This window comes from Pelodiscus sinensis, chromosome 18 (assembly GCF_052426305.1).
Source record: "Pelodiscus sinensis isolate ZL-2025 chromosome 18, ASM5242630v1, whole genome shotgun sequence".
Classification (NCBI taxonomy): domain Eukaryota; kingdom Metazoa; phylum Chordata; order Testudines; family Trionychidae; genus Pelodiscus; species Pelodiscus sinensis.
The window spans coordinates 1,770,880-1,798,865 of record NC_143069.1 but is presented as its reverse complement, the minus strand read 5'-3'; the positions used below and the strand labels follow the sequence as shown (position 1 = coordinate 1,798,865).

At 56.8% G+C, this 27,986-nt stretch overlaps 1 protein-coding gene across 1 annotated transcript; it reads left to right on the top strand.

Moving 5' to 3' along the window:
• Positions 1–39: 39 nt before the first annotated feature.
• HNRNPUL1 (heterogeneous nuclear ribonucleoprotein U like 1) lies at positions 40–27,600 on the top strand. The gene is made up of 15 exons (XM_075917831.2): positions 40–270; positions 3,150–3,284; positions 4,095–4,425; positions 6,146–6,219; positions 7,603–7,742; positions 9,961–10,060; positions 10,735–10,847; positions 12,226–12,492; positions 14,175–14,297; positions 15,152–15,280; positions 21,189–21,357; positions 22,083–22,439; positions 22,869–23,077; positions 24,204–24,368; positions 26,682–27,600. Exons 1-15 carry the CDS (start codon positions 111–113, stop codon positions 26,796–26,798), a joined length of 2,589 nt encoding a protein of 862 aa, XP_075773946.2. The 5' UTR covers positions 40–110; the 3' UTR covers positions 26,799–27,600.
• The last annotated feature ends 386 nt before the right edge of the window (positions 27,601–27,986 follow it).

Sequence of the window (27,986 nt, the reverse complement as noted above, 5' to 3'; positions counted from 1 at the left end):
TGCGAGGCGGCGCGGCCGCGGGCGGGGAGGCGGCGATGGCGGCCATTTTGAGCCGGGCCCGCAGCCGGGCAGCCGGGGCCCAGCGCGGGGCTCGGAGCGCGGCCGGCGCCATGGACGTGCGGCGCCTGCGGGTGACCGAGCTGCGCGAGGAGCTGGGCCGGCGCGGGCTGGACACGCGCGGCCTCAAGGCGGAGCTGGCCGAGCGGCTGCAGGCGGCGCTGGAGGCCGAGGAGGCGCGGCGGGCGGGCGGCCCGGCGCCCGACGGACACTGTGAGGGGGGCCCCGCGGGCGGGGAACGGGGCCCGGCGGCGGCAGCCCCTCACCCGCGCCTCGCGGGGGCGGGGCCAGCCGGGCGGGGGCGGGGCCTCGCTCCTCGAGGGGGGCGGTGAAGAGCCTCCCCCCCGCCCAGGGTTGTCGGGCAGCCCGGCGGGTTTCTAAAGCCACTGGGCCCTGCGGGTTTCTAAAGCCCCTAGGCCCTGCTCTCCCTGGGGACGATGGGTTTCTAAAGCCCCTAGGCCCTGCTCTCCCTGGGGCGGTGGGTATCTAAAGCCCCTGGGCTAGGTAGGTTTCTAAAGCCCCTAGGCCTTGCTCTCCCCGGAGCACTGGGTTTCTAAAGCCCCTGGGCCCTGCTCTTCCCGGGGAGGTGGGTTTCTAAAGCCTCTGGGCTAGCTAGGTGCCTAAAGCCCCTAGGCCCTGTTCTCCCTGGGGACGATGGGTTTCTAAAGCCCCTAGGCCCTGCTCTCCCTGGGGACGATGGGTTTCTAAAGCCCCTAGGCCTTGCTCTCCCCGGAACACTGGGTTTCTAAAGCATCTGGGCTAGGTAGGTTTCTAAAGCCCCTAGGCCCTGCTCTCCCTGGGGACGATGGGTTTCTAAAGCCCCTAGGCCCTGCTCTCCCCGGAACACTGGGTTTCTAAAGCATCTGGGCTAGGTAGGTTTCTAAAGCCCCTAGGCCCTGCTCTCCCTGGGGACGATGGGTTTCTAAAGCCCCTAGGCCTTGCTCTCCCCGGAACACTGGGTTTCTAAAGCATCTGGGCTAGGTAGGTTTCTAAAGCCCCTAGGCCCTGCTCTCCCTGGGGACGATGGGTTTCTAAAGCCCCTAGGCCTTGCTCTCCCCGGAGCACTGGGTTTCTAAAGCATCTGGGCTAGGTAGGTGTCTAATGCCCCTAGGCCTTGCTCTCCCCGGAGCACTGGGTTTCTAAAGCATCTGGGCTAGGTAGGTTTCTAAAGCCCATAGGCCCTGTTCTCTCTGGGACGACGGGTTTCTAAAGCCCCTAGGCCCTGCCCTCCCTTGGGCGGTGGGTTTCTAAAGCCTCTGGTCTGGGTAGGTGTCTAAAGCCCCTAGGCCCTGTTCTCCCCGGGGGGAGGGTCATGTCTGCATAACAGCCTGGCCTGGCCCGCTGGTGTAATTGGGGTTTTCACTGGGGCATTTAGGCTCACAGCTGTTGGGGACACCCGTAGCCTCTGGTTGGGAAGGGGCATCAGGGTGGGCAGATACGATGTGCCAAGCTGGCTCCGGGTCATGTGATCCCAGCGCTGAGGGTGCCGGTAGCCTGGGCTCTAGTCCCAGCTCACTGCTCCCACCCGGCTTGTAATGACGCAGGGGAGTTGGTGTGTGTAGATGTACCCAAGAGACTTCTGCCTTCCCCTCTCCCATGAGGAAAGGAGGTAGCTTTCTGTCAGCAATAGGTGCTTATTTTATGCATCCCATGGCTGGTTTTATTTCTATCTGGAGAGGGGTCAGTTCTTGGCTGTTCCTCACTTGTTTCCTTGTTGATGGATTTTGGCAGGTAGGGATCCTGCCAGCCTATTCATTGAGAGATCCTCTAGGCTTCTGTCAGGTCCTGTTCCCCCCCTCCCCCAATTCCCCTGGTGGTTAGGGTCTGTTTCCCATAGACTGGTTGGCAAGTACCGTAGAGCCACATCTCGTCTGCTGTCCACTGCGATGTTTGTGCATGGCTGGAGGAGCTGTGTGCGCACGTGCATAAATAGCTTGGATACACATTTGATCAGTTCTGCTTCATACAAGAGACTGAGCTTAAAAGACAGAAACTGAACTGCCCCTCCGGGGTTCAGCACTGGGAGTATGTATGGGTCTGGACTTGCTAGTCATCTTATCTCTTTGCTGTATTACACGTCAAACCACGTGTGGGAATGCTCCCTAAATCTCAGGTGCTTGGAAGCATGTGCAAGCTTGCTTGCTTGCTGTTGTCCATTGGAGGCATACTTTTGTCCTCCTAATGGTGCATCTCGTACCGGGACTGGTTCTGTGCTTTTCTGGCATGCGGTGTGATAGCGGATGAGCCACCTTTCAATATTTCACTAAAGCAGTGGTTACCAAACTTTTTGGCATCACGCCCCCTTTTTGATTTTTGAGAAACCCTCACACACACACACACACACCCCATAGCAGCAAAACTTGTTAAGCTAAAAAAAGGGGGGAGAGGGAACTGACCGGGTCCGAAAAACAAAAATAGCAGCAACTTGGGGGGGTTGGACCAGGGGGGCTGTGTCGCCTCATGTCCCCCCTGAAATGTCTTCATGCCCCCCAGTTTGGGAACCCATGCGCTAGAGAATGCTGATTTGCTTTGGTTCTGTGCTAAGATGCTCTTATTGTACCATTTGTGTGAATTGGACAACCTCTGAGGACCAAAACTTACTGATTTGTCTTTCCCCTGGAAGGTGATGTAGCCACTTTCACTTTTGCTTTTTGTAGTTCTTGGAAAGTAAACTACAAGTTCAGTCCTACACGCAAGTGAGTAAACTTCCTTTGCTAGACGTGAGGGTCACAGTTCAGTCCTGCAGGCGTAGGGAGTGTTGTCTGTCATTGTTTGCTGGAGCGTGGGTTAGATTTGCCTGACACTGGGATTTCGTTGCCTTTAGTTCAAAAGGGGTAGTTTGCACTAGAAGAGTTTTGCCACTGAAACACATGCTTGTTTTGCAGCGAGCAGATGGTTGGCTCTTTGATTTCGCGATAGCTTTTTGAGAGTGCGCCTTGACAGACCTGTGAGTTCTCTGTGTGTAGATCCCAAAAGTTGCAGGCGCCGATTCCCTGGTGATAAAATGCTAACATTCACCGGTTTCCTCTGTGTATCTTAGCTACAATCTGTTGTAAGTAACTGCTATAATGCGTGCCTGTTTCTGTTTGAAGATGGCGTTGACAACAATACTCATCAGAATGACCCCCAGGGTTATCAGTCCTTCGAGCACTGCAATGTTAAACAGGAAAACGAAGCGAAGTATGAGAGGAGACCTCTAGACCACGAGCGTCCTGTCTTACACTCAGGTAACGGTCCTCTTAAAGTCGGCCTTATCAGCAAGACTCTGGCAAATTAGATTATAGGAAATGGGCATGTAATTGTTGCCGTAAGTCACCGTGGGGCCTAGAGCTTTCCTTCACGAGAGCACCTGTCCCTGCCAGAAGAAGAAAGCTCTTTGGTCCTCTTCTCCTCCCCTCCCTTCTCTGCAACCTTAGAAGGCTCTGTGCCACGTAAGGCTTTGGTAGGAGTTTCCAGTTGTATTGCCCCATTGTTTTGTGTGACCAAAGAACTGGTTTCAGTCTGAGACAGAGGGACAAAAGTGGCACTGATCTGAGACTTGAAACAGCCTGTTCTTAGACAGCTCTGCAAAACACCATGCTAGCAATTGGGGCATAGTTATAGTCGAGCATCGTGAGGTTGTTCAAGACCAGAAACGATTTCTGCAATTCCTGGGAAAACTGATTTTGATTCCCACGGTGATACAGTATCTGGATGTCCTGTCAAGACATCAGACCTTAAAATGCCATTTCTGTGCTCCCCAGCTTGCTTGCTGTCCTCCCCCAAAGTTGCAGTCCTTGGCAGCGTAAGAGGGCTAGAAAAGATTTGGGACCAATATACCGTCAAGACTTGGTCCTGAGCGTGTGGTTAGGAATAGGAAAAAATGGGGCTCTGCGAACTAATTCCTTTTAATCACACTGGGGCAAAGGATAAATGATCATAGCAAAACTAGCCTGGGGAGCGGAGTGGGTTGTTACCATTGAGCAGCTCTCAGTAAGAGCCCCGTCTCTTCAGGGGTGACAGGAATATTTGAATCTCACTGCCTGTTTTGAATGCAGAGATGAAGACAGAAGTAAAGCAAGAAGAACCAGCTCCTGGCTATAATGTACCGGCTCCTGGCTATAACGTGCCAGCTCCTGGCTATGGTGGCCCTGCTTCTGGCTACAACGCCCCTAGCTACAATGCCCCCTCCTCTGGCTACAACGCCCCCAGTTACAGTGCCCCCACTTCTGGCTACAGCGCCCCCACTGCTGGCTATAACGCGCCTCCCTCTAGCTACAATGCGCCTGATCCATCTCAGCCCAGACAGCAGCAGCCACCACAGGGTCGCAAAAGGCCTTTTGAAGAGCAGCGAGGACGAGGGTATTACGAACACCGGGAAGATAAGAGGTGAGCTCACAATGGGAAACTCAGATGAGTCTCTGGCTTATTGTGGTTCCAGATGTTTATACCTGGGCCGGGGCGGAGGAGATTCCTTGAAGCTGAGTTTAGAAAGAGCTGAGAGTGTAACTGGTTAGATCAGTCAAAGCCTTGGCCAAAGACCAGCCATCATCTCACCCATTCCCTCTGCTTGTACATTTTTGATCCTTGGGGGAGCAGTGTGACCTAGCGGTAGAGCTCTGCGACTGGGTGTCTTTGGGTAAGTCATGCTGTCCCGTGCCTCAGTTTACCCACTTGCACAAGGGAGGCAGTGATACTGATGTCCTTTGTAAGGCGCTTGAAGACCTGCTGCTACAGAGTGCTTTAGTGAGATCTAAAGGTTGGGCTTTTGGGGGGCTGTTCCTTATGAATCCTCCAGCATGCTGAGCATCCCGTCATGGGGGCGATCACAAAGAGCCTCCCAGAGTGAAGTGTCCCACGTAAAGCAGGAATCTGGCTCCGGAGCTTCGGTCCAGTGGATTTCTTCTAAATGTTGATTTTCATCTTGCGCAGCAGCAGAGAGGGAAAAATGCCTTGTGTTTAAGTCTCAGAGCTGGGCAGAAGGAGATGGGGCATTTAGAGTGGAGGCTTCCACTGACCAAGGTCAACTCATTCACTGTGTCTGCTTCCCATGCCTAGAACTGGAACAACACATAGTTATGTGCGGATCTTGTGGAGCCTCATTAGTGATCAGCAGGGAGAACTGGAAAATCACCCCTCTAAAGAGCTTTGAGCTCCTTAGGAAGGAAGTGCTAGAGAGGGGCCAAATATTGTAGCAGCTGCACGTGCTCCATGTGAAAACATGAGGGAGGGTTCTCCTGTTGGAATTATTTGCTGTTCTTGTTGGGGGCATGTTCTCGCCTGTGTTTAAGCTTCTAAGGATTCGATTTTTATCCGTAAAAATTGGTAACGATCGATTTCATCAAACACACAGACTGGGGAAAAATCCATTGATCAATATAGGAAAAGTAAGAAACGCTGCTAGAGAACTTATTAGATTAATTTCCGCGTGTTTATGTGGTATATTTCGACAATAAAGGTATAACTTTATAAGGCTTTTTAACTTTTTGCATCCCAGTGTCTGCTGTTATTAAATAATTGTCCAATGGCCGTGTTGTCTAACCCTTCAGATTTTCCCTCAATTATGAACATTTAAATACGTAAAAAAAAAATAAAAGCAACCCACTGTATTACCCCTCAAAATAAGAGCGATCCAATTCTGCAGAGCCTGCCTATATTTGAGAAAGTGATTGTGTGCAATTTTTTCACCCAGTCTGTTTGTTGCTCTTTGCTGACTGAAAGGGCCCTGTGCGTATTAAGAATAGGTCTGGTTCTGTGTTCCCCGCACCTTGTGTCATTGTTGACACTGGTGTGTCAGTTTCACCCTTCTGATCGGTGACGGGTTACACACGGTTTGTAGAGATCAGTAACTGCGCTGGGTGCAGGGCTCCATGTAACATCCTGTGATGAAAACGTGGGAGCTCTCAGTGGTGGGGAAGAGCATTCCCAGCGAGCCTGTTCGCCTTTGCTTTGACTGGAGGCAGCATTGGTTGCAAATCCATAAGCAATTCTGTTCCAGTGAAACCTGCCGCCTCTTAAACCCCAGCTTGCTTGCTGCTTGTTGTCCCCAAAGCTTTGCCTTGCAGGTTGACACATGAACCACAGTTGTGCCTTGGTGTTTTTGTTCTAGGGGCCGGTCGCCTCAGCCTCCTGCAGAAGATGACGAAGAAGAGTTTGATGAGACGCTAGTGGCCATTGATACATGTGAGTTTAAGGGTCAGAGAGCGGTGACATCCTGCACCCCAAATACCTTTAATTGGTCTCCTCCTTCCTGCTTCTCAGCTTGGACATTATCCAGGATAGCAAGACTAGACTTCTCTGGCATGACTGGAGGAGTTGTGGGGGTCCCAAAAGTATACTGGGAGCTGTCCTTCCGCCTACCGAGGGTTGGGGAGCAGGGCTATTATGCCCTTGACACAGGCTGCCTTTCTCTGGTGCTTACGTCTTGGAAATGAGAGATCCCGTGCCTCGAAGGAGCTATTGTAACCCTCTTGTTTGAACTCCTGGCTAACACAGGCCAGACCATTTCCCGCAACTCATTCCTCTTCTGATTGATGGGTGTTAATGAGCAGGGCTCGACAGTTAATGTAGTCTACTCGCCTGTGGCGAGTAGATTTTAGCCCGGCATGGCTGCGCAGCGCCGTCTGCACACGCACAGCGTGCACTTCTACACGGCTGGCGAGCGGGGCTCACTGCCGCTTGGCGAGCCCTGTTAATGAGCACAGACTTTCCTGCTCCCTTGTTGATTGTTCAGACCTCTGAGATGTCATGATCTCTCCAGCACTTGTCTGGCCCCATCAGTCCATTGCCCCCCTTCTGCAGCATGTTGATTGCACCCAACAGTCTGGTGGGGGGAGGGCGGGGAGATAAGAACGGTCACATGGAGTCAGACCAAAGGTCCCTGCAGCCCAGGGTCCTGTTGGCCAATAGCGGTCAATCCCAGGTGCCCCAGAGGGGGTGAACAGAACAGGGAAGCTTCAAGCAATCCCTCTCCTGCCGCCCATTCCCAGCCTCTGCCAGAGGCTAGGGACACTATCTCTACCCATTCTGATTAGTAGCCATTGATGGACCTAACCTCCATGAATTTATCTAGCTCTTTGTTGAACCTTGTTAAAGTCCTAGTCTTCACAATCTCCTCTGGCAAGGAGTTCCACAGGTCGACTGTGCACTGTGCAAAGAAAAACTTGCTTTTGTTTGTTTAAAACCAGCTGCCTATAGCAGGGACAGGCGCTTGGTTATGCCCATCTTGTGGGCAGGATCTGGCTTGTGCAGGAGCTGAGAGTCAAACTGAAAGGCCCAGCTGCACTAGGCATGCAGCAAACAAAGTAAACAACCGTTCCTTCCCCTCAGTGTCTAACTCAGGCTCCTCCTTGTCTTAAGGCGAGGTGTAACAGGTGGATGAGAGAGACTGGCAGGTCAGGGTGGGGGAGCACCAAGAATAGAGGCTTACTGTATTAAGGTAACACCCTAAAACTTGGCTGTGTGGAGTGCTGTAGGCATAGACCAAGCCATCCAGTTCTTAGCCAGTCCAGTGCACCGATCGCCTCAGTATTGTTCCGGCTAACACCGGCCCTTCTTGTCCTCTAGATAACTGCGACCTACATTTCAAAGTTGCCAGGGACCGATACAGCGGCTACCCGCTGACCATAGAAGGCTTTGCTTACTTGTGGTCAGGCGCCCGAGCCACCTACGGCGTGAGGCAAGGGCGAGTCTGCTACGAGATGAAGGTAAGAGCAGCACGTGCCGTCCCAGTAACGTGCAACTCGCCTTGAACGTCCATGTCAGATTCCATGTGCTAGCGATCTTTCAGCGGAGAAAGAACTGGATTTGGGGCGTTTCTGGCTGGAAACAGGACATGGCCGTGAATAGGTCTAACAACAAATAGCTTTCTAATGTCTCATCTGAATATTGAGCTGCACCAATGGGAAAGAGGAACATGAAATCATAGTCGACACTCAGCCTTCGTGCCTGTTCTCATTCCAGCCTACACAGTAGACACAGAACACAGCTTCCCTCTCACACCAGGCTACTGTGACGTTTTTAACAGAATGCAGGTTTCATTCAACTGCTTAGAGGCATGCCTAACCGTTAACCCAATCTCCTTATCCCACGGAAGTGCCCAGCTGACGGGTGGTGGCCATTCAGTCCTCGTCTTAACCCTCTGCTCTCCTTACGTGACATAGGCCTCCAAGTTGTCTTCCTATTTACTGTGAGCAGACTTAGACTGAAATCTCACCACTCCTGGGGTGGGCTGAGGACTCCAGTCTGGCCTTATCCCTCCAGCAGAGGTTAATTGGGCCAGCTTTGATGGCTTGGTGACCTGGGATTTTTCCCCCCTGATGACAGTATCTTGGCCTCCAAAATCTATTGGTTCATTTTTCTAAAGTCTCTAAAACTTCATAAACATGTAAGTTGCTTAGCACGGAGCATGACCAAAGTGTGAAAAGATGCAGGGTAGTCTGCAGGCTTGGGCAGAGAGCCTGGGACAGTGTCCTAAGGGAGAGGGGGGGACAACTGCCTTAGTTTGTTTCAGTGTGGTGTTAGCCCTGGGCCTGGGGTGAGACTCCATGTCAGAGCCCACTGTGTCCCTGCAGATCACAGCGTGTGTGCATGGGAGGGATGGCCGGTTCAATCAGGCTTCTTGTGTTGGGTCCCAAGTGGGCCATGTTTCGCTTGTGGCAACATGGCAAAGCTGTGTCGCTCTTTCCGCTCTGGCCTCTGGTTAATCCAACTACCAGCCCACTCCTGTAGCAGCGCGTTCGGTTCACTCCTGGCTCTGCAAAGCTCCGTGTGAGGCGGCCAAAAGCCAACCCTATAAAGCTGTCTGGAGCAGGAGACAAGCATCTTCCGCCCAGCGCGCCCAGACCTCCACGCACTTGTTGGGGGACGTCCTAGGCCATCTGTCAAGCCAGACCGTCTGTCCTGGGAGTCGCAAACTGAAACAGTAGGCAGGGTAGATCTCCTCTCACCCGGGTCGCTGATTTCATGAGCCTTCCCCCTTATGCCCAGCACAGTGTCTGTCCGTCCGTGTGTCCGTTTCCTCCTCCCCCATTCATCACAGTGTGTGAGCTGGGCAGAAGACTTCCAGTTAGTAAACTGGAAACTCAAACATCAGCTTAGCTCCGGTCATGCCTAGCCTGTTTCTTAGTGCTGCTTCATGGGACACAGAGAATCCTTTCCCACAACCCATGCCGCTGGCTCCTCTGAGCGGTGCTGAACTAAATCTTCTGACCCCACCGGAGAGGCAGGAAGCTGGCAAAGAAGCATTTTAAAAGCTCATCGTTTCATCTGGTGCTTCTCTCAGCTTGGCCTGTGAAAATAGCCTGGCCAGTTTCTAATTGCTTTCCGCTGGCTCCTAGGCTCTGGCGTGCTAGTGCCTTTTGCACCCTTGCCCCGTCGACCCCCCTCTTATTCCAAGACAGTTTTTGCAACTTCCCTTCCGTTTGCCAGAAGAGTGTCAGCGACGGCAATTTGAGGTGTGCTGGGGTGGGGATGGAGCAGTCGTCCCCTCGAGGTCCCTGCCAGCCCCGTGTTTTACTGAGTCTAGGCTGACTCTGGGAAATTGGTCTGAGGGCTTGCCCCAGAACCCGTGGCTTTGAAAGGTCTGTGTAGGGAGGGGTGAGCAAGTGAGATTTTCTTTGCAGGGCCTTGAAGAACGGTGTCCCAGCACAACGCTTCGGTGGCTCCGTTGCAGATGCTCTGGGGCACACCCATTGCTTAAAAACTGGTTTCCTAAGCGGTCTTTGTGGAACCTCTGATTGTGACACACCCTGAATTCGGGGCCACGTCTCTGCTTTCCTGGCTCTAGATGAGACAGGCTTGTGAGGCTTGCAAAGTGTCTGTCCCTGGTTCTTGAACAGCCTGCGCCAGGCGTTGACTTTCAGATGTGAACTCTGCAGTTGTCTGGGGCCTGAAGGCCATTTCAACCTTGTTTTCTATCCCCAGATCAATGAAGAGATCTCTGTCAAACACCTTCCTTCCACAGAACCCGACCCTCACGTCGTGCGCATTGGCTGGTCCCTGGATTCCTGCAGCACCCAACTAGGTAAGAGCCACCCCGTGACTCCTGTGAGACACGTCACGTTAGTCCTTGATGTCACGGATCACCTGGGCACCGGTTGCCATGGCAGCCAGGTGCTTGTGTCCCTATCTGGGGCGGGAGGACTGTCCTGCCACTCGCTGCTTACAAGGGGATGTTCTTTAGCTGCTGGTTTGCTCCTGATCTGGCCAAGTCATGGCTGCTCTTCGGGGATGGCTGGCTCAGAGGTAGGGCCTTCCTGCCCCCCGCCTCAGAGACTCCTCGCCTCCTACCAGGCCTGCCAGTAAGAGCCTGTAGCTTTTGATTAGGGGGTGTGCGACCCTGTTTGACTTGGCTGTGCCCAAGGGAGCCCCTTGGATCAGTGGTGGGCGTCCTGATCTGTCTGCTCTCTGCCCCATGGGCCTTTCACACCCTGGAGACACACACTTCTGTGCCTTCTCCCTCCCTCCCAGCACTTTGGGAGCACGTGAATTGCCTGAGTCACTTGATCCCTGCTCCTCCCCCTCCTTCCCAGAGCTGGATTGCCACAAATCAGCTGTCTGTGGTTGTTCAAGCTCTTGGGGGAGAGGGGCCAGATAAGTGTGGGGCCCCAGTACGCGAGGGGCGTGTGGGGGAGTGGGGCAGATAGAGGGGAGGGGTGTGGGCTGCTGCGGCTCATCCCCGCCGTGGCCTCTCTGCAGGAGAAGAGCCCTTTTCCTATGGCTACGGCGGCACCGGGAAGAAATCCAGCAGCTGTAAATTCGAGAACTACGGCGAAACATTCACCGAGAACGACGTCATCACTTGCCTCGTTGTGAGTATTGCCTCTTGGCACTCCAGTGTGCGCCCCTTCCACGTGGCCTGTGACGGAGCCTCCCACCACGCAGCCCTGGGGACCTGTCGGAGCCGCTCTTCAGACGCTGGGTTTCCATCATCCTGTGCTGGAGCTTTGAGCAGCCGCAGCAGCTTCCTCCCCCTTCCCTGCTCCACAGCTCTGTTCTCAAAGGACCCTGGCTGCCGGGGTCCCCGGAGGCGGCACCACCGCTGTCACGAGTCCTGGAGCCGGCTGCCTTCGGCACTGGCGCTCCCCTGGTTACCATGTGCTGTTCTCTCCACACCCCGTCGCCCGGCAGGGAGCCATGTCTGGGACCCGGCAGGGACTTGCACCAGCTCTGCCAACTCCCAGGCCTGTGGCCTACCCACTGCACCGTCCTTCCTCGGCCTCTTTCCCATCCCCCTGTGGTTCCCCAGAGTGCACCGCTTGTCTCCCGTGGGGCTGAGGAAACACTCCCTCCCCCCTGTCCCATGGACTCGGAGGCACCCTGGGGAGTCGCAGATGGCCACGCTGCCCGACCATGGTTGTGTGAGGAAAGCCGTGGTGGGGTTGAACCTGCGCCCGTGGGATCTAGGACCCGTGAGCAGGAGGAAAAGGGCTTCGTCTCTAGGCATCCACTTCGAATGTGCGTCTGCGCGTGGTCCAGGCGCTAGAGGGAGCCAGAGCCCCACGGCTGGTGGAGGCTGCATAGACGCTGGCTTGTTCCGTGGGCTCTAAGGGGCACCGCGCTGTGCTTGCTGCTCTCACCAGCAGTGCCTGCGGCTGTAACCGAGCGCTCAGGGAGCAGCTACCCCCCCGCTTCCCGGCTGTTCTCTGCCTCTGGCTGCGCGCTGAGTCTGCTCTTGCAGTAGGCAGTCTGCCCCTTCCTGTGTCCTCAGCACCAGCTAACCCCCGAGACGTTGGCAGGGCAGGTAGCGTCGGATCTGCCGCCCCTAGGCCAGAGTCATTAGCACCTGGGCGGGGATGGGGAGAGTCCCCTGCTCTAGGTCAGCTTTCGCTGGGAAGCCACGTTTCCACACACTCCCCAGGGTGCCCAGACACACGCTGGTTCGGTTAGGGCCTGAGTCAGAAGCACCGGGAGCACATGGCGTCCTCACTGGAGCTGTGCGCTCTGAGCTGGCTGACCTCAGAGCTTGCCCTCCGGATAATTCCCCTGCCAGAGCTGCATCGGCGGAGCCCTGAGGGAGTGCGGGAAGCAGGTGCTTTCAGACCACCTCCGTGACGCTGGGGGGCTGTGTCGGTGGGGGGCTCTGATGTTATGCAGTTTCTCTGGTGCCCTGGTGTGCCTTGCTCAGATGGCAACTACCTGTCTGCTCTGCCCCTGCTCTGCATTTACACTGACTTCCCCTGGCGCTAGGACTTCGAGTGTGGGGAGGAGGTGGAAATGTCCTTCATGAAGAACGGGAAGTGGCTGGGCGTGGCCTATCGGGTGCGGAAGGACCTGCTGGGCGGCCAGGCCCTCTTCCCCCACGTCCTGGTGAAGAACTGCGCCATCGAGTTCAACTTTGGGCAGCGAGACGACACCTACTTCCCAGTCCCCCAAGGCTTCACCTTCATTCAGCACGTCCCGCTGCCCGAGCGCATCCGTGGGACCCTCGGACCAAAGAGTAAAGCAGAGTGTGAGGTGGGTGTTTGCCTCACGCCAGGCGCCGCGCAGACACGGAACACGCTCCCTGCCGTGGGGCGCTGACCGGCTGCGTGTCCGGCCAGGCGCTGCTTAGACACAGAACACGCTCCCTGCCGTGGGGCGCTGACCGGCTGCGTGTCCGGCCAGGCACCGCTTAGACACAGAACACGCTGCCTGCCGTGGAGCGCTGACCGGCTGCGTGTCCGGCCAGGCGCCGCACAGACACAGAACACGCTCCCTGCTGTGGGGCGCTGACCGGCTGCGTGTCCGGCCAGGCGCTGCTTAGACACAGAACACGCTCCCTGCCGTGGGGCGCTGACCGGCTGCGTGTCCGGCCAGGCACCGCTTAGACATGGAACATGCTGCCTGCCGTGGGGCGCTGACCGGCTGCGTGTCCGGCCAGGCGCCGCTTAGACACGGAACACGCTGCCTGCCGTGGGGCGCTGACCGGCTGCGTGTCCGGCCAGGCGCCGCTTAGACACAGAACACGCTGCCTGCCGTGGGGCGCTGACCGGCTGCGTGTCCGGCCAGGCGCCGCTTAGACACAGAACACGCTGCCTGCCGTGGGGTGCTGACCGGCTGCGTGTCCGGCCCGGCACTGCTTAGACACAGAACACGCTCCCTGCCGTGGGGCGCTGACCGGCTGCGTGTCCGGCCCGGCACTGCTTAGACACAGAACACGCTCCCTGCCGTGGGGCGCTGACCGGCTGCGTGTCCGGCCAGGCACCGCTTAGACACGGAACATGCTGCCTGCCGTGGGGCGCTGACCGGCTGCGTGTCCGGCCAGGCGCCGCTTAGACACAGAACACGCTGCCTGCCGTGGGGCGCTGACCGGCTGCGTGTCCGGCCCGGCACTGCTTAGACACAGAACACGCTGCCTGCCGTGGGGCGCTGACCGGCTGCGTGTCCGGCCCGGCACTGCTTAGACACAGAACACGCTGCCTGCCGTGGGGCGCTGACCGGCTGCGTGTCCGGCTGGAGCCCACTGGGGCTATCTGAACTGTTACCATGCGCATGAAAGCCACACACAAGTCTGCTAGCCGGCCGCCTAGCCCTTGAGTGCCTTGTCAGGGCAGAGGGGAGGGTCAGAGGTTATTGGAGGGAAGGCATCTTTCTTGCCTGCCGTTCCCGTGAGAGAGGACCTGGCCCAGGGTCCCTCTTGCCCCCTGCGGCCAGTGTCTGCTGCTTCAGAACTTGGGACAGGACACTCCCATCCGGGGCTACTTGCCCCACTGGCAGGGGCTGGCCCTGCTGTGAAGCAGGGGCAAATACTGGTTTTTAGTAACCGTTGCCCTGATGTAAAGCACCATAGCTCAGGTCAGCTGCTGGAATGGCAGTTCTCCAGCATGGGCTGGGAGTCAGGTGCTCTGGGGTTCTAATCCAGACTCAGACGTGGCGCCTGCTGCGCTTCTGTGTGTGTGTTGGCTTTGAAGAGGGGAGGGGCAAGCACTGGATACCAGACTGGACGGGTGCAGGGAGGGGGAGGAGAAAATAGCTTGGGAAGAAGCCTTGGGGTTGTGGGGCCAAACGCTCAGCTTGACATTGAGCAAAGTCAGTTACCTGCCTCTGCCTCCGTTTCCTCATGTACGATGGTGTCTTGTCTCCCTCCAAGGAGGTTTTGCCTTGCGGAGGGGACACTGTGCTGTTGTGATAGCTGGTGCCCTGTGGGTGTGTTTCAGATCCTCATGATGGTGGGGCTGCCTGCTGCTGGCAAGACCACGTGGGCCATAAAGCACGCGGCTGCCAATCCAGCAAAGAAGTACAACATCCTGGGGACCAACGCCATCATGGATAAGATGCGGGTAAGAGCTGAGCCCTCGCCAGCAGCTAAACACCTTGTGACGTAGTGGGGGTACTTGCTGGGCTGTGGTGACCCCTGCTGTCTGGAGCAAGACCCAGCAGGGAAAACATCGCTAGGCAGAGGTAAGGCCAAACTGGTTGAACCAGTGGCCAGACACCCCCCATGGAGAGGAACAAAGGAAGGTGGAATGCGGCCCTGACTGGGGGGGGCAGGGCTGCAAGGGATTTAGTTAGTTACTGTGGGAGAGCATGGAGGAGAGCCTAGGAGAAGGGGCTGGAGTTTAGGGGCCCAGTCACCCCCATCTCAAGGGGGCCTGAGGCATCCTAGCCCAGCTCTGGGACCAGACTACATCTGTGCTGTGCTGTATCCTGGAGAGGCAATAAACTTCCTCTATTCCACCGGCTGGTGAAGTCTGTTTGTGCCATTTCGGGGTGCAGGAGACGGGGAACCCCCAACGCGCCGTCACACACCTCACGCTGGGGACGGAGCCCCTTCCGCTAGCAGGGGCTCCGCTGGAAAGCCGTTGTTCCTGTGTAGACATGGAGGGAGCCCTGCAGTCCTGGGAGAGCTTCATCTACGAGTGGCCCTCGGACTCGCTGCGCAGTGACATGGGTTTTGTCCTGGTGTAAAGGAGGGAAACAATGTATGCACACAGCTGGGGGTGGAGCCAGGCATCCGGGCCTCAAGTCGTCCGTCTCCCCTTCCCCCGCTGTGACCACTGGACTCTGCTCCCCTGTCAGAGTTGGGGATGGACCCAGGCATCCAAGCTCCCTGTCTGTGCTGTAACCACTAGATCTCACTGCGCGCAGCAGCTCAGAGCCCGCGCTCTAACCTGTCCCCGTATCTTCCCCTAAGGTGATGGGACTTCGCCGCCAGCGCAACTATGCAGGCCGTTGGGACGTGCTCATCCAGCAAGCGACGCAGTGCCTGAACCGCCTGATCCAGATCGCCGCCCGGAAGAAACGCAACTACATCCTGGATCAGGTACAGAGTCCTTGGCCCGGCCACCTCCCTGGCACCTGCCCGAGCCAGCCCTTCCGAGGGCGCACGGCACACGCAGGGTTACCCGGTGCACGTCCACACATGCCTGCCGGGTGTCGGGCGCCGTGCAGTGCGTCCCAGGGAAACGAGGTTGCAAACGTTCCACGGTGAGTCCCAGGACACGCCCCTTGGCTTAGCCGCACGCAGGTCAACATGCCGAACGTGCTGGTGGAACTAAATTGGTAAGTGGCCATGCGGCTGGGGCCTGGGAAGATAGGCTGAGGTGAGTGCTGGTCTCTGGACGTTGCCGGGGGCGCGTAAGGACAGCCGGTGAGTACTTTGTTGTCTTTGGTGGGGGTGGGTGTCCTGGGAAGAACAGGCAAGCCCAGGTGAGTAGGAGCCCGGCTGATAGGACTCAGTCTTCTCTTCCGTACACATGCAGACTTCAGCCTCAAGGCTGGCTCTTCAGAGCCCATTCCCTTCAATAGGAAAGGAGCTTGGAGGCTTTGAAAAAACACACAAGACCCTGTTCTGAAGAGCCCAGCACCTCGGGGTCTTGATGGTCTTGCTGGTAGCTTCCCCAGCAACACATAGCACCGTGCACCCCTCGGGGTGCCCCCTCAGAACACATAATGCTTCCCCAGCAACACGTAGCACCGTGCGCCCCTCGGGGTGCCCCCTCAGAACTCGTAATGCAGACCCAGCAACACGTAGCACCGTGCGCCCCTCGGGGTGCCCCCTCAGAACTCGTAATGCTTCCCCAGCAACACATAGCCCTGTGCGCCCCTCGGGGTGCCCCCTCAGAACTCATAATGCAGACCCAGCAACACGTAGCACCGTGCGCCCCTCGGGGTGCCCCCTCAGAACTCGTAATGCAGACCCAGCAACACGTAGCACCGTGCGCCCCTCGGGGTGCCCCCTCAGAACTCGTAATGCAGACCCAGCAACACGTAGCACCGTGCGCCCCTCGGGGTGCCCCCTCAGAACTCGTAATGCAGACCCAGCAACACGTAGCACCGTGCGCCCCTCGGGGTGCCCCCTCAGAACTCGTAATGCTTCCCCAGCAACACGTAGCACCGTGCGCCCCTCGGGGTGCCCCCTCAGAACTCGTAATGCAGACCCAGCAACACGTAGCACCGTGCGCCCCTCGGGGTGCCCCCTCAGAACTTGTAATGCAGACCCAGCAACACGTAGCACCGTGCGCCCCTCGGGGTGCCCCCTCAGAACTCGTAATGCAGACCCAGCAACACGTAGCACCGTGCGCCCCTCGGGGTGCCCCCTCAGAACTCGTAATGCAGACCCAGCAACACGTAGCACCGTGCGCCCCTCGGGGTGCCCCCTCAGAACTCGTAATGCAGACCCAGCAACACGTAGCACCGTGCGCCCTTCGGGGTGCCCCCTCAGAACTCGTAATGCAGACCCAGCAACACGTAGCACCGTGCGCCCCTCGGGGTGCCCCCTCAGAACTCGTAATGCAGACCCAGCAACACGTAGCACCGTGCGCCCCTCGGGGTGCCCCCTCAGAACTCGTAATGCAGACCCAGCGACACGTAGCACTGTGCGCCCCTCGGGGTGCCCCCTCAGAACTCGTAATGCAGACCCAGCAACACGTAGCACTGTGCACCCCTCGGGGTGCCCCCTCAGAACTCGTAATGCAGACCCAGCAACACGTAGCACTGTGCGCCCCTCGGGGTGCCCCCTCAGAACTCGTAATGCAGACCCAGCAACACGTAGCACTGTGCACCCCTCGGGGTGCCCCCTCAGAACTCGTAATGCAGACACTTGCTTTGGGCCAGCGTGGCTGTAGGAAGATGCTGTTCGCTAACCCACTGCTGATGGGGTTGTCTCAGATGGGGGCAGCATTTAGCATCTTCCCTTGAGGAAGGCACATTTGTGTTCCCCGTGTTTGATGGTGGCACTTGGGTCAGTCTGTCCCTGCTATCTAGGGCCCAGGTGTAACTGACCTGTACGTATCTCTGAGCGCTGCTGTGTACACAGCCCTGAGCCTGAATAATAGCCCTGAAATGAAGGGTGTCTGAGGCTTGAAGAAACCAGACCCATACCCAGTTTGGCCTAGCGGGGGCCCAAATGAGATCTTTCTTTGCTTTGTCCGCCTAACACGCCGATCTCGAGTCCTCTCTCCGTGTACAGTATTGACCACGTTTGCCTTGAGCCGACAAGTGAGAGCTGGGAGCCACGCAAACAGCGGGTGATGTGTGGGGGGAGGAAGTGTGCAGCTCTTTAGCGGGTTGCATTTCACGCCTGCTGATTTTAGCATGAGACTCCAGATCCACGTGGCGTGGAGGTTGCTGCTGTGTTAAACATTGAAGCATGTGTTGCTGCTGCTGGCTGCTTCCTTGGGGGAGAGAGAATATTTTCACTCCACTACTATAAAGTCTGAAGCGTGCAGGCAGCCCAGCATGGCGCTGTGGCTACGGCAAGGTCCTGTGTGAACTCATGAGGACTGAGAGCTTTCACTCTTCAGGCAGCTCTGCGCTGGGCGAGCGTTGTTTTCGGGCTTTCTTGGGTTGTAGTTAGAACGGTCCCTTTTCACTGGAGAAGTGCAAAGAGGTGGCGCCTACTTTCTTGAAGAACAAAGCCAAAAAGATTGTCCACTGAACGGTCTTTCTGCGAGCTGCTGTGTGTTGCCGTGTGGATGCCACCGAGGTTTTATGTAAGCTGCTGTGCTGTGCTAAAGGCAAATTCCTCTCCCCAAGTGTGTTTACAGATCAACTGTGCCCCCATCGTGCAGATGAGGGTTGAATGTTTTTTCCAAAACCTTTACTGACAGAGGTGCCAGGCTTGTCAGATGGCTGTCAGTTGCATCTGTATGCAACAGCCACGAGCAGCTGAAACTGGTGAAGGGCTCCCCACAGAAATGTGCAGCTGTTTTAGGACTTTTTGTGCTGTTCCGTCCCAAAGCTCCTTGCGTGTGTGGCTGAAAGTCTCGTGGGCTCCTCGCTGCGGCTCCTGGTTGGCTCCTTGCCTCCGTTAGCACAGAGCCCCATTGCACCGTGGTCCAGACTGGCCCTGAGAAAATAACGTGGCCTGCTGAATCATCCCATTCCTGGCGGAAGTTAGGGGAGACGTCCGGCTGTGCCAGCCCTGGCAGACCGGGTTCAGGAGAGCCAGTCGGAGCACGGCACCAAGTGATCCAGCTGTGGCCAGGCAAGAGAGGCCAAAACCTGCCTGGCCAGACTGTTTCTGATGAGCGCCAAAGGGACATGCTGAGAACGTGGACGACGAGCTGGCGCTCCGAGAGCGATACAGGAGCCGGTAGAACACTGCAGCTCTCTAGATGCCTATGGTGCTACGCTGATTTACACCGAGTGAGGGTCTGGCCCGTATCCCCCAAGCCCAGTTTCCATGGCTAGACCCGCTGCCTTGTGGGAGGAATAGGCCCTTCAGCCTCTTGGGAAACCCCATGCTGGAAGCGTGAGCAAGACACGAAGCCCTGGGCCCTGGAAGGGAAAGACCAGTTCATGGGGAGTGCTGAGCCCTGCGGCTCTTGGCTGCGGTGCGCGTACTGAGGGGCAGGCGGGTCTGTGGGATGGGCTTGTGCGTGACCTCCGGCCGTTCTGAGGTGTCACCCAGCCCTTCCCGGCAGGAGGCAGATCCCCAGTTGCAAAGAGACGTCCAGGCCTCTGGGTTCTCAGCATTATCCAGGGCGGGGCCTCGGCGGTGTACCCGTGGAGCGAGGGATGGGCCGTTTGCCATGCTGTTGGCTTCAGCCCATTGCAAGGGGGCTGGGGAGAGCAGCGATGGAGCTGTGTGCTGTGTCCGGCCCGAGCACCTTGCTGAGCCGGGGCTCAGGGCCCCCTTTTGAACTTCCCCGTCTTTCCGTTCTGTGGCCCCTCCCTCAATTGTAGGGGAGGGGCTTTGCCCCTTCTGCTGAGCCATCAAATAGGCTGGGAGGTACCTGGGGCATGCGGTGAGTTGCTCGGCTGCCTGTAATTGGCAGCAGGGTGCGGGCTCAGCGTTGGGTGTCCCTCTGCCTTGAATGAATGCTAGGAGCTGGAGGGGCTGACTGTTGCCCTCTGGCAGTGCCTGTGAGCGCCGCCCCCTCCCCTTGTCTCTTGGCTGCAGCGAGAGGTTCTCCCAGCTGCCTGTGTTCTGCCCCCGCTAGGAGCAGGGACGGGCGTTTGCCTGGCGTTTTTCCCCCGCTCACCACCAGCCTTGAACACGTGCAGCTGCCGCTGAAAGAGGCCCAATGGGCTGTGCCCAACACCGCCCTCACAGCTGGGTTACACCGGCTAGATAACGCCTGCGTTACTGCAGCGGGGACTGGCATCTCTGCTCCAACAGTGCTCATGCCTGTAGCCCTGAAATCCCTAGGGGGAGACGCTGACTCCCATGGTATATTAAACAATAACTCCCATTGTAAAACGAAGGCTCAAGGCAAAGCCAGACCTTGTCAGGAAACGTCCTTGATTAAAATCACGGAAAGAATCGTTTCAATAACCCCAGGGGATCTACATGCTTTTGGCTTAGCAGCCCAGCTAAATGTCGCTTTCTGGTAGGGTTCAAGTTAAACCGGGGGCTTTGGGTCCCTTTGCTGCTCGATCGCTTGAGTCCAGTGAAACGCACGAGACTCCGAGGTCCTGTCCCTGCTGCCCTCCTAGTGATGAGAGCTGTGGGGAGGCTCCTTCCTTAAACTAGCAGATGTGGGGAAAGGGACTTGCTGCAATGCCTGTGACAGCCGAGGCCGTCGGGGGCCTCCCCGAGCGCAGACCCCTGGCACCAGGGCACGCTCGCTGGGTGCCGGCTTTTCCAGCCACCAGCCTCGGGGTCCTCTCTTGTGTCTGCTTAGAGCCTTCGCCTTCTCGGTCACTCTTGAACGCCCGGCGTACAGGAGGGCGACCCCTTCTCTCCCCAGCCGTGGTTCCAAAGCGCACGGGCCGCGGGCGTCGCCAGCATCGCATCTTTACTCCTCCAGCGTAGCATAAAAGAAATGGGGCTGAGGTAAGACCAGCCCGGGCAGACGTTTGTCCAGCCCTTTCTTTGAAAACCTCAGTTGCTGGGGATTCCACAGCCTCCCGAGGGCACCTGTTCCGGGCCTGTGCTTTCCGACTCTCGGGCCAGTTGTCCCGGATACCTTGCCTGGAACTCCCAGAACAGCCTGGGACCCATTTGAAGACAGGTCATGTCCCGTCCTCCCCACCCCCTTCCCTCAGCTTTCCTCCTGGGTCACCTCTTCAAACCCTCCTGTTTGGGATTTTCTCCAGCTCATTCTCCCCATCTCCCATAAAGCATCGTGCTCTGAAGTACTGCCCCGTCTCCAGCAGAGGGCTCCCCAGCATCCGGTGGAACCGCTTCTTCCTCCCCAAAATTCTATCTTTAGAGCCTAAAAATGTGAAATCCCTTTCTGCTTCTAGCCAGCCTTGTGGTACAGGGGCTAAGCCCACGGTAGATGGGGACTCGGATGGACGTCACACTTACGGCGTAGATGTCCAGGTCACGCCTAGATTCCAGACACAACCCTGTGCTACAACCATGCCTCTCGGGCCTTAGATCTGAACAGTGGGTTCCCATGTGTCGCAGACAAACGTTCCTTTCAGTTCTCTGGCTTGCGCTGAGCCGGTCCGGCTTCCAGGTCCCTGGCTTGTTTCTAACGCCAGCAGAGCGCAGCCCCTCGGAGTCATGGCTCTCCCCGGGGGGGAGCAACGCAATGAAAGATCTCATTTGAATTGCAAAACGTCCCAGATATAGGTGTTCTGCCCTCCTCCTGCCCCCGCCCCCGCCCCCTCATGTGGCTTCTGCGCCTTAAAAGGTAGGTTAGTTGTCCAGGGTCCTCAACCATCTAGGGGGGCGGGGGCGCCATGTCGTCTTTCACCACTGCAGGCCACAATGCTCTGTTGAAAACGAGAACGCCAAATAACGGTTTTTGCCTCTTCTTTGTCACCACTGCTAGACAAATGTGTATGGATCTGCCCAGAGACGAAAAATGCGCCCTTTTGAAGGTTTCCAACGCAAGGCTATTGTAATTTGTCCCACGGATGAGGATTTAAAAGATCGAACAATAAAGCGCACAGATGAGGAGGGGAAGGATGTGCCCGATCATGCTGTGTTAGAAATGAAAGGTAGGAGTCTAGAAACAAACCGACCGACCCACAAACCACGCGCGGCCAGCACCTGGTTTTGTTGTTTAAAAGCTGGACAGAGATTTATTTTTGGTTTCAAATGCTGACCCTCTGCTCTGTTGTCCTCCTTTCGTCTCACTTGTCGCCGTCTTCCATGTGTTCTTCCCCTGGGCCTCTCCTCTGTCCTTAATGAGAGATGCTGTAAACCCAAACTGACTTCTTTCCAGTGGGGGAAAATAATGTTCTGCACCTTTCGTGGTGAGCCAGTAATCGGAGCCAGGCTGGGGGCCTGTCCCGTCCCATTGTCCCATTGTCGGCTGCTGTTTCGCAGCAGACTCCTGCTTCTGTCCAGATGAAAGTGACCAGCCTGGTTCTTCTCTGGCTCCGTTTCTCAGCTGGACACAAGGGGGCAGGAGAGGTGACCGGTGCTTGGACGCAGCCTTTGGTTTTGCTAGCGGGACGCTGGGTGCCATGGAGACTGGAGTGTGTGTCCCCCACTCCGGGGATGGCGTCATGCGGACGTTATTTGCCTGGTTTATGGTGTCTCTTCCCTTCCTGTTCACTTCTGTCTTCCACTCTCTCGCCTCCTTTCTGGCGGTCCGATGCCATGGCGCAGGCTTGGCCTCCCGTGCGAGGCAGCTTGGTTCCAGCTTTCCAGGCTGCTGCTCGCTAGTTCACGTCTCTCGTTTTCTCTCCTCCGCCCTCTCGCCGGGCCCACAATGCAGCCAACTTCACGCTGCCAGAGGCCGGCGACTTCCTGGACGCGGTGATCTACATTGAGGTGCAGCGGGACGAGGCCGAGAAGCTGGTGAAGCAGTACAACGAGGAGGGCAAGAAAGCTGGGCCTCCGCCAGAGAAACGCTTTGACAACCGGGGCGGCGGCTTCCGGGGCCGAGGGGGCGGCTTCCAGCGCTTCGACAGCCGCGGGGGCGGCCCGCAAGGGGGCAGTCGCGGCGGCTTCCAGAACCGAGGGGGCGGCGGCGGCGGCGGCGGTGGCGGCGGCAGCTTCCGGGGCGGCGGAGGAGGCGGTGGCGGCGGTGGCGGCGGCAGCGGCGGCAGCAGCGGAGGAGGCACAGGAGGAGGTAGAGTCTCAGCTGTGGCCGCCCACGTGGGGGAGCTGTGGGATTCCGGGGTTGCCCATGGGGCCTAGGGGCTCCCATCTCATCCATGGAGGGGGTTGCCGATACTGTGAGGCTGCAGACTCTTTGGGCAGGGAGCGTCTGGGTCTGCCGCCCTTGGGCCATGGACGGGGAGGCGGGTTGGTGGGGATCTTTGCAGCCCCTGGTGCCAAGCCAGGGGCCAGTCTGGGGATCTGAGCAGCAGGGATCCTCCTCAGAGCTGCTGGGTGTGAGGGGGGGAGCTGCTGGGAGGGGGGCCCATTCCTTAGGGCCCATTCCATGCGAGTGGGGCTGGACCCAGGCGTGTACATAGCCACGAGGGTTTGGCGGGGAGTCTTGTTCCTCTTGGGCGTAGGGTGACTCCCATTGACAGCCCCTGCTTTTCTCTGCTAGGCTTCAACCGGGGCAGCTACACCCAGAATCGGTGGACAAGCGGCACCAGAGACAACAACTCCAGCCCCCGGGGCAGCTACAGCCGGAACACGCAGCCGCAGAGCAGCTACAGCCCCGCTCGCAACCAAAGTAGCTACAAGCCCCCCAGCAGCACGCCCCCCACCACCAGCAGCACCCCTAGCAGCTACAGTCCGCCGCAACAGCAGCAGGTCAGAGAACCCCTTGAGATCTGGCCGGTCACAGCACCGGGGCCCTGGTCTCCTTCCCCTGGTGCCAGCCACCACCGGCTGGCTCTTTCTCTAGTCACTCCCCAGGGAGACAGTGCCCAGGGGTGGAGCGAGCGCGGGGAGGGTCTGGCTCGGAGAGGGCGCGTTGCTCTCTGTGTTGCTGAGCTGAGAAATGAAGGGGCGCGTAGGCCAGGTCCACACTGCGGCCAAAGGTCGGCTCCAGGTTCGCGATTCCAGTGACAGAAAAACGTAGCTGGAGTGGATGTGCCGTAAGCCAAGCTCGGGCGCCGTCCTCATGGGGGGGGGGGGGTCGATGTCCCTTTCTCGTGAGGAGGAAGAGTCCTGGTGTGGGCGGGGGCACGGCACCCTCCACGTTCCACTGAATCAAACTCTGGAAAGTCGACCCCCACCACCTCCGTTTTCCAGGAAATGGCAGCGTGCCCTGAGCTGGAGCATCCCGGAGCAGGCATGTGCACAGGAACCGAAACCCCTCCCACTCTCCCACGGGACTTGCAGGGGGAGCGGTTCCGTGCTGTGTGCGCCTGCCCCTCAGGCAGCTTCGGGAGTATCTCGGAGACGTGGCAGACGTCGGGTTTTGTCTCTCGCCCCCCCCCCCCCCCTTCCCAGGACTTCCTAGTTGCAAACAGCAGCATGTGCAGTGCTCCCTCCTGCCTGAGATTTACCACTTCCCCTTGTTCGAGCGACACGTCCCCTCATTCTGAACGTGGGGGCGCTCGCTGCTGCTCAGACGAGCAGTGGGCGTGGGGAGGGGTCTGGGGGCCGGTCGCAGGCCTGTGTGAACCATAAACTAGGGGCTGCCGGAGGTCCGAGTCCATCTGCAGTTTTCAATTCCCCCCCCGGAGCGACGGGCACTTCTCTTTCTTGGCTGGTTGTGCTCTTGCTTCTCCAGCGGGAGCCGCGGGAGTGCAGTCGCTGCACAGAGAGCAGGCACGTCTCTGATCCAGACAGGCGCACTCGGGTCACCCTGAGCCCTCCCGGCAGGCACGTTTCACGCCTGGCATCCCACGGCAGCTCACGGTTCACCCGCTCCCTGTAAGATGCTTTGTTGGGCAGCGTGGGCAAACAGACCTGTCCCTTTCATTTACAGCCAACTTACCCCCAGCCCTACACCCAGGCAAGCTACACCCAAGGAGGAGGGTATACTCCCAACTACACCTATGGAAGTTACAGTGGTTACAGCCAAAGCTACACCCAGCCTCCACCGCCGACACCGCCGACCTACAATCAGCAGAACTACAACCAATACCAACAGGTAGGTGGGGGGCGGGCACTGCAGCGAGCGATCCCTAGACGGAGGATAAGCAAAGGGGGTGTCCAGCCATCGCATGAATCGATGCTTGTAGGCGTGGAAGAGTGGTTCCCAGCCTCACCCAGATTTCCTGGGACCTTGGGCCAGTCGCAGAACCTCTCCTTGCTGTCAGCGGAGGGGAGGGTTAGTGAAATATTTGCAGGGTCCCTGGGGCAGATTGAGAAGATGACGTCTAGCAGCCATTCTTGGCTGTCCATTCAGTCTCTAATGCTATTACAGAAATCGTAAGAGCAGCCAGACAGGCTCAGACCAAAGGCCCATCCAGCCCAGTGTCCTGTCTTCCGGCTGTGGCCAATGCCAGGTGCCCCAGGGGGAGTGAACAGAACAGGGAATCATCCAGTGATCCCTCTCCTGTCGCCTACTCCTAGCCCTGACAGAGGCTAGGGACACGATCCCTGCCCGTCCTGGCTAATAGCCATTGATGGACTTGACCTCCATGAGATTACCCAGTTCTGTTTTTGAACCCTGTTACTCCTGGTCTTCACATCCTCTGGCGAGGAGTTCCACAGGTTGAGTCTATGTTGTGTGGAAAAATACTTCCTTTTATTTGTTTTAAACCTGCTGCCTATTCTTTTCAGTTGGTGACCCCTAGTTTTTGTGTCATGGGAGCAAGTAAATAATCTTTCCTTATGTACTTTCTCCACACCAGTCATGATTTTATAGACCTCTCTCATATCCTCCCTTAGTTGTCTTTTTTCCAACCTGAAAAGGCCTGGTCTTATTCTGTCCTCATGTGGCAGCTGTTCCAAACCCTTCAGCATTGTTGTTGTTGCCCCTTTTCTGAACCTTTTCCAGTTCCAGTCTCTCTTTTTGAGGTGAGGCGCCCACATCTGTACAGGGTATTTCATGCAGGTGTCCCATGGATTTGTATAGAGGCAGTAAGCTGTTCTCTGTCTGATTCTCTCTCCCTTTCTGAATGATTCACTACGGCCACTGCACATCGAGTGGCTGGTTGCAGAGCTCTCTTCACAATGACTCCAAGATCTCTCTCTGGAGTGGGAACAGCAAATGTAGAGCCTGTCATTTTGTACGTCTAGTTGGGATTGTGTTTTCCAACTCAGCCTGACTGAGGAGTTGGCTTCCCCGCTCCTCCTGATTGCCCCGGAGGATCCATGCGAGAGGCCCTCGCCCGGGCAAGTCGTTCAGAGTGTGCTTGTGTGAACGGTACTTTAGGGAAGATACTCTGTCCCAGGGAGCCTAGCCCTAGGCCTCTCTGTTCTGTGGCAATTGAGTATTGCAACAGCTCCTACGAGCCAGGGCCATCATGGGCTGGGTGCTTACAGCCAGAGCTGCCCCCTGGTTATGGCAAATCGGGGTGACTCCTCCAGGCCCTGCGTTCTGGGGTCCCACTCTGTGGGGCTGGAGAACCCCTACCAAAAGCTCGCTCTACACCAGCGCCTCCTACTCACTGGCTGGCCTTGCCCGTCAGCACCTCCTCTCCCTCTTGCGCCTGCTGCCTACCACAGGTCAGATGTTTCACAGCATCAGGAGGGGGGAGGGCGCAGCGCGCTCAGGAGAGGAGGCGGAGTGGGGGTGGGAAGAGATGGGGTTGGGCATGACCTGAGGGGAGAAGATCAGAGCCTCGGTGCCTACGTCCTGGGCTCCTTGACCACTAGGGACGGCCCTGCTTACAGCCGTGTGCCTGCCCCAGAGTGGCAGGTGGTCCGATGCTGTGGGCTGCAGATCTGCAGCAGCACGTCTCCTTGGAGATACAAGCACATCAGGCCTGTCTTCCCGGCTGCCCAGTTCAGGATCTCGTGCCCAAGCTGCTGGGCGCCCGGAGGGTCTCTCCGAGCCTGGCTTGATCTGTGACTGGACTCCACGGGTGCAGCGGGCATGGTGAGCTCTGTGGGGCAGCAGCCAGCATGTCCTCTGCACGTTCCCAGACTGAGGAACAAATTCCCCCGGCTTAGTGCCGGACTCATCTCCCTGCCCTGCCTCCCCCGAGAAAGCGCAGGTACACAGCAAGTCCCCGTCGGAGCACCAGGCAGGTTAGTCCAGGCACTCGGAGACTAGCGCCGAGTGCGGCAGCAGCAGGAGGGCAGCCCTTCTCCCGTGCTTAGCAGATCAAAGCGCTGGGCAAAGGAAGTCACTCTGGCTTTCCCCCAGCTAGCAGAGGGGAGGGTCATGAAACCCCGTCTGCTCCCATTGGTGCTCTGGAACAGCACAAACACAGCCTCCGTTGGTCTGGTTGTCCTGGGGGCTGCCCACCCCGCAGGCCCCTTGCCCAGCTCTAACTCTGTCGTCTCCCCTCAGTACGCTCAGCAGTGGAGCCAGTACTATCAGAACCAGAGTCAGTGGCCTCCCTACTACGGCAGCTATGACTACGGGAGCTATTCCGGCAGCTCCCAGGGAGGCTCCAGCACTCAGTGAAGACCAGCGGGAGCTAAGGAGAGCCCACCTCTGCGTCTTCCTTTGGGAGCGGCCTGCAGCCCCTCGAGGCACCCCTGCGTTTCACTCAGCAGCTCCGTCAGAGCAGTTCCTGGCCACCTCTGGGAACAGGCAAGGGAAGTAGAACCACAGCCCTTGTTTTCTATCTGTAGTTTTGACGATGAATGCGTTTCTTGTACACTCTCGACAGACAACGGCATGCTCCCTTCTTCCTGCCCTGTAAGAAAGTTGCATTATTTCTCGCCACATGTTTAAAACCATCTCCTTTCTATTTTTTGACTCTTAAAATGGTAGGATCTTAACCATCCCCCTGTTCTAGGTACTGTGCTGCCAGGCCAGGACTCTCCTTGTTTGAAATCTACAATAGCAAAGGGTCAGCTGTGGCCCTTGATAGCCTTCTCCCCCCTCCCCGTGCTACACAATCGTGCTAGTGAGAACTTCCAAGACTTGACTGCAGTTCAGTGTCAATCTTTCCTGGAGGTGTTTTATTCATCTATTCTGCAAAGCATTTTAAAACAAACCTAGAGGGAGGGGAGATGGCTGTTTTATGGTAATTATGCTTTTTTTTTAGATTTTATGTAACTTTTTACCGTGGGTCAGCAGCTGTTAATATTTCATCAAGATAACAATTTCTTTGCTCAATCCAGGTGAGAAATAAAAAATCATCTTAAATGTGTAACTTTTTATACAATGTCTAAGTTTCTGTAACTTTGCACATGCTTTGTTTTGAGTTGAATTGTAACAGCTTTTTGTATTTGGAGAAAGAGTGAATATTGAACTTTAATGTCTCGGTGTTTTTTTTTCCTCCTTTATGAATTCTCTGGGTTCTTTTTTTAAATCGGTTTGATCATTAACATGTCCCATCCTAAGCCTTTCACTTCACAGAAAATAACAGGCGGCATCTTTCTAATGGGTTCCATTATCTATCTGCCAGAACTCTTGTGTACTAGCTGCTGCCTAAACCATCTAATAGTCAGAAAAACACTTGAGTTGATTTATGCATGAACATTTTATTTTCAAAACAGCTTTTTACAAACCCTTCCTGTCACTCCGAGATATCCATGGAGAGTTTCAGAAGCTTTTTCAAAGAAAGTTTATTTTCAAGAAGGGAGCTTGTCTGGCTGTTTCCACAAGAGAGAAATTGATTAGTTCCGTCTCCTTGGCTTGATT